The sequence below is a fragment of the Lontra canadensis genome, unplaced genomic scaffold, assembly GCF_010015895.1.
Source record: "Lontra canadensis isolate GAN:19392208 unplaced genomic scaffold, GSC_riverotter_1.0 scaffold78, whole genome shotgun sequence".
Lineage (NCBI taxonomy): Eukaryota > Metazoa > Chordata > Mammalia > Carnivora > Mustelidae > Lontra > Lontra canadensis.
This window is the reverse complement of record NW_022631072.1, coordinates 377724-383723: the sequence shown is the minus strand read 5'-3', so window position 1 is coordinate 383723 and position 6000 is coordinate 377724. Positions and strand designations below refer to the sequence as shown.

Sequence of the window (6000 nt, the reverse complement as noted above, 5' to 3'; positions counted from 1 at the left end):
GTGCAGCCCCTGCGGCGAGCGGAAAAGTCCTCCCAGGCTCCGCTCTGCCAGGCGCGGGTCGGCCCCGAGGTCCCAGCTGGCCTCTGGGGTGGCGGGGCTGCGGGGGCGCAGTTCCTGCCCGGCCCCGCCCCAGCCCAGGCCGGCCCGGGAGCTGCGTGCGGGGCTCGGCTCTGGCGGCCCCAGAGCAGCACGGTGCGCCTCGGTCGGCGGGCGGCGGTAGCGCCCCCTTGCAGAGCCCCGCTCGCTCCCGCCCGGGCTTCCTCGGAGTCGCTCTGTCGGGCCCACGCTCTCCCTTCGCTCCCTCTCCTCCCTCCTCCCTTGTGTTCCTCCCGGGGTGCCGGGCACAGCTTCGGATTCCTCCCTCCCCGCCTCTCCAGTCCGTTTCCCTCGCGGCGGCGGCAGCGGGCGAGGCTGCGGCGGCGGCTCGGGGAGCATCTCGGCTGTCACTGCGCTTCTCCGGCGGGAGCGGGTGTCCAGCTTGGCTGCCCTTCGGTCCTTCCCTGCCGCTCTGCGCCGCGAGACCCCTGCCCCTGCTCCCTTTTCTCCGAAGCGGGCGAGGCCCCTGCCTAGCCGCTTCCCGCCGGCCCTGCACCGGGATCCCGGGGCCGCGGCTCTCGAGGACTCCTGCCCCTCCGACCCTGACCGCCAGGGGGTGCCCCAGGGGCGTAGCGCCGCGGAGAAGGCGAGGCAAACCGGACCATGCGGCGTCTGACTCGCCGCCTGGCGCTGCCGATCTTCGGGGTGCTCTGGATCACCGTGCTGCTGTTCTTCTGGGTAACCAAGAAGAAGTTGGAGGTGCCGCCGGGACCTGAAGTGCCGACCCCCAAGGTACGGGCTTGGGCGGCGTGGTGGGCGCGGGGCACTGGTTTGCAGGAGTGCGCGCAGCCCGCGCGCGGGGCTCGCGGGCTCCCGGGCAGCCGGGGAGAGGGTCTGGGTGCCGCGAGCAGGTAACGGGGCGCCGAATGCGGCCACAGGGCGGTATTTCTGGATTTTGAGAAGCTCTAGGCACCGCGGGACCCGCGGAGCGTGGGAGTGGGTGTGGGTCGCGGGCGCGCGCTCGCGGACAGAGAGGGGCGCCGAACTTGGGCAGCGCGCGGGGGTCCCGGGGCGGAGGGGGCGCTGCAGACCAGCCGCCCAGGGGTGGCGGTCCGTGGACGCCGCGGCGAGTCGCGGGCGGTCGGGTCGGGGGCAGGGCAGGCGGGTGCTGGCGCCCGCGAGAAGTCTGGCCGCGGCGCTGACCTCCTTCCTTCCCGAAGCTGCCAGGCCCGACCAGGGGAGGCCGGAGGCCCGGGGTGCGCGGTGCGCGCGTGTGCATCGCGGGCGAGCGCGTGCAGCCTCCCGCAAGCTTGCTGCCGGGGCCCACCGGCCTGTCGCCACCCGGCTTTCTAATTGTCCCCGAGCTCTCCAGCTGCGTGGGAAGTTGAATGTGCCCTGAACGCCACTGAGGAGCCTGTAAAAGCAGACGCTTTGGTGTTGGTGGGGAGTTGAGGAAATGAGGATCGAAGTGGCTTTTCCAACTCCTGCCTAGCCGGTTCCTCCCAGCGCAGGCAGAAGGTTCTCCCTTCGGGCTCACTCTTACCTGTCATTCGGAGCCCCCATTTCTCCTGCTCCTCTTTCACAGACCTCGCCACGGGACACAGAAGGAGGCCTGGGGGTTCCGGGCCAGGCAGGCATCATTTATAAACGGGGTCCAGAGCAGCCCTCCAGGGACTGGGAAAAAGCCCTTGGAGGAGGTTATGGTCTGAAGCAGGAAGCTAATAAAAGGGGGGAGGGAGCGAGAGGGGAGTCTCCCCAGTAAGTTCGGTACAGAGGACCCACTCTGTGTCTGGTACACTGTGGGTGCTTCTTCGTAAGTCACTGTGTAAGTTGGGTGGTATCCTAATTTCATAGATTAAGAAGCAAGTTCAGTCTTTGTACCTTGCCTTAGTCACTCTGATTCGAACTCAGACCTCAGATATTCAGAATCTTTCCACTATATTAAGCTGTATCTTTCAGATCCCCTTTTAGATAAGTGTTCTGGCATGTAGGTTTTGGGATCTCGCTAATGCCTAGTTTATTGGTAGTGTGCTGTGTGCTAAATAGTGTGTTAGGGGCTATGGGTACAGAGATGCAGAACTTGCTCTCTGGGCATAGGAAATTTGCTCAGAAAGGGCCCAGGACCCTCCAGTTTGCAGAGGGCCAGCAGGGTCATGTCTCTGGGCCTCATGGGAGCCTGGGGCCTTCCTGGAGGAGGAGGATGTAACAGAACTGAGTTGAGAAGGTTGAACAGTAGGTTTGCCAGGAGGTAGGGAGGGCATTCCAGGTAGAGGTTAACTGTACCCAACAGGCTCAGAGGAATGACACAGCAGGTTGTGTGAGTTTGACATAATTTGAGCATAGACCACGTGGCTGATGGCATGAATGAGACTGAGGGCAGGTGGATAAGGGTCGGATTGAGTAGGACCTTGTGGGTGCTAGGGGCCCTTGGAGGGGTAGCAAGCAGGGGAGTGACGAGATCAGACTGGTGATTTCAAACAGCCTTTGGAGCACTGGATCAATTTTCTCACCTCAGACCTGCCTGTAGATCTGGAGAGCTTTTCTTCTTTTTCCCCCAGGGTGGGTCTGCTCCTTGTGATGCGGTTAATGAAGCCTGCAGGGACATGAACTCTCTCCTGTTTTGCGTTGAACCTCATTACCTTAAGCTTACTTATTCTTAGTTTACACCAGGGAGCTGGGACAAGAAATCTCTATCCCTCTTTGTGCACTCTGTCTTTCATCCTTACCCGCCTGTCCTTCTAGTGTGCGCTGAACACACAATTATCGAATGCAGCTGTGTGCCCGGCTCTGTGCTAGGTTTGAAGGTTGCTGGGATAAGGACACTGGGTCCCTGCCCCCTTCCAGGGAGGTGGGAAGCTTCACAAATTCCTGGTTGAGGCAGAATTACAAACAAATGAGTAGTGGGTGGGGTGGAGGGAGTAGTCTGATATTGGAATTCTGGGCACAGTGCTGTGCAGGAATGGAAGAGGGGGGTCTTCTGGTTTTGACCCCTTGCTTTTTGTCTTTATTGCTTATTTCTGTTTTTCCCCCATTTTCTGTGTTCTTTAGAAACACAAATTCTATAGACTTCTAAAATGATGATTCTTTTTATTATTAGGCACCCTTATTAGTATATTTCTCCTTCCTGTTTTTCACCTGTTTGTCTGACTTCACATGTTCACATATATTTGTTGTGTGTATTTGTGTCTGGCGCACTTATCTGGAGAAAGAGATGGAGAGACAAAGAGTCCTTGGCGCCAGAACGATTTTATTGCCGTGACGGATCTATTTCTGAAATTTGCACATCTTGCCCAGAGGAGTGTGGTTGGTTCCCAGACCCGAGTGCGTGTCAGAATCCCCTGGAGAGCTCGTTGAACACACGAGCTTTGGCGGTTATTGCCGTGCTTAGGATTCTGTGGGTCTAGGAGAAGGTCCCAGAATCACTGTCTTTACAAGTGTTCCATGTAAGTCGGAAGCCGCCTATTAATGGATAACATTTGGAGCTAGAAGAAGAATAGGAAGTATATTGATAGATTTTTTTTTTTTTTTTTGCAGTTTAGCTGGCCCCATGTAAATATGGCCGAGTGAGTTCCTTCTTCTGGAGCTCCTCAAGGACCACGCTGGCATGAGCGTGCGTGCCCATGTAAAATAACAGTAGCTAGAATTTGTGTAGGGCTTCACACGTTCACAAACTCTAGTTCATGCATATTAGCTCATTTATTCTCCACAACAACTGCATGGGGTGGATAGTACTTTTATGCAGTTAAGACTGGACGATGAAATTTTACAATCGGCCCAAGCTAACAAGGTTATTATTAAGTGGCCACATCAGAGCTAAGAATGGAACCCAGATCCCTTAGGGAACTGCCCACTCAAAGTCTCAGTCCATGGTGCTCACTATGCTGTGTGGACTGCCTGGGTCTACACTTGTGGGTGTTGGGGGGAGGCTGGGGTTTTTATAGCATGTGCTTCCCAACCTACTGTCCAGCATTTCCATGGCTCAGCCCTAGATGCTTGCCTTTGGAAAGCTCTGGGGAAGGCAGAGGGTGTTGGTGTACTTTGTAGGGGAACCACCTTGGAGGGAAGTCTGGCTCTGCCCTTGGAGGAGACCTGCTGGGGCAGAGGAGGATCCTCTGACTGGACACAATGTGGTGGGGAGGGTCCCCTGGGAGGCTGCATCCGACGGTTGGAGCACCCCTGGTTTAGGAATCATTGCCAAGATAGACATTGTTTCCTCAACAGCAGAGATTCCGATGGGACATTTGTCTATTGTAGGGAAAAAACTCAGTTTTGAGCTAGTGCAGTAACCCTGGCTTTTCCTAAGAAATAGTCCTGGGGGAGCTCTTGCCTTGGGTGTGTGGAACCTTCAGGAAATTTTCATCTTGCCTGGGCACCTTCCCACTGTGGGAGAGGGTGTCAGCTTATTTTCCAAAGCACGAGCAGTGGGCCCCCTTCCTTTAAACAATTTAGAGAGGTCAGGGGATTGGTGGAGGGACCAGAGACTGTGGCCGGGGCTTCTGGGCCCGGGTCCCCTCTGTGTAGCTTCCGGGTAGCAAGCTGCCTTCCCTGGGGTCTGGGACAGTCTCTTATTCCCAGACCCTTCCTTGCCTTCCCTCCCAGCTTTGGGAAGCATCCTTATTCACCTAGTGATGGGATCTCTAAAGTGGGCCTGATAATAAAATAAAACCCATGCCTTGTCACAATCCAGCTGATGTAGAGAAGGCATGCTGCACTCCTAGTTTAAGGAAATTAATTGGATTTCTTTCTTTCTTTCTTTTTTTTTTTTTTTTTTAGTTCCAAGAAGGGCTGGTTCTATTAATAGCTCAAGTAAAGATTTCTTGAAGTTTGACTTTTTAATGTTGATTTGATTCTTTTACTGCACCCCCAAATTCTGCAGAGCTCTAATTCCTAATTGAAAATCATAGAACAAGTTGGATGTCTTAATTCAAACTGTATTTCAGTGATAAATACTGTACCACTAAAAATATGTGAAACATGTTTTTATTTCTTCTCTTCCCTATCATTTGTTTGCCATTTGGAGAATTATACAATAACTCACAGAATTAAAAAAAAAAAAGGCAGCAAATTTGTCTCTGACTTCCAAGAAACTAAATTTAGTCCAGGGGCTTAGGGCTTAGTAAAAGCAAAAGAATTTGAGGCCTGAGGGTACTTTTTGAGGAAGGTACTGGAAATGTGAAGGCTTTGAATAAAGTGCCTCAGGCCCATATAGATGTATTTGTGCTCTACTAGAAATAGAGCAAACACTATTAGGCTTGTCTCTCCGTAATATTTGCATACCACAAATGCCTGGAGTATGTGACACTGTTATTTTATTCCCCATTTAGTAGATCATTTCTCCCATTTAAAAAAAAATTATGAATTTTAGAAAGAGCGACCCTATTAATCTGCGGATACTCAGTGCATGCATGTTGGACTCTGTCCAGGGAATTTTGACTCTGGCACGACCAGAAGTAGCCCACTGTCAGATGAATGTTCATCCTTTCATTCATTCCTGTGTGTGGATGCCTGTGTCCTGCACTGGACTGTTTTCCCCCATCGTGGAGGTTCCTAGAGCAGGTGGAGGGTAGTGTTGCTTCGGGGTCCAGCAGGGGTCGCTATAAGAGGATGGGAAATAAAGTAGCAGGTTGGACTGTCAGGTGTCCAAAAATGGCATATCTTTGCTTTGTAGATATGAACAAGCTGCTTTTTTTTTTTTAAAACCCTGCCCTCTCCCCCAGTCCCCCAAATCCAGGCCATTAGGCTGGTGAGAATCTCTTCACCCTGGGCTGTTTTTGGCCTGCCCAGGTTGTACCTGTGTCCCAGCTTGCTTTCCCAGCCATCAGCCCCACCCCCCAAACCTCCCCAGGACCCTGCAAGAGACCCTGTCCTAGGGACGGATGGATCTGTTCTGAGGGACCCTCTTTGAGTCAGTCTGGGGAGCTGTCTCCCTAAACCCTGTTCCCCTGAGTGGCCTCATGCCTTTGG

The 6000-nt window shown here is 53.8% G+C and overlaps 1 protein-coding gene across 2 annotated transcripts in view; it reads left to right on the top strand.

The window, feature by feature from the left end:
• Nucleotides 1-415: 415 nt before the first annotated feature.
• GALNT14 (polypeptide N-acetylgalactosaminyltransferase 14) overlaps nucleotides 416-6000 on the top strand; it is a 205808-nt gene continuing 200223 nt past the window's right edge. For both annotated transcript variants that reach the window (XM_032881832.1, XM_032881833.1), the window contains exon 1: nucleotides 416-828. In XM_032881832.1, coding sequence (XP_032737723.1) covers nucleotides 700-828 — 129 coding nt within the window. In that variant the 5' untranslated portion in view covers nucleotides 416-699. The remainder of the gene's footprint in view (nucleotides 829-6000) is intronic.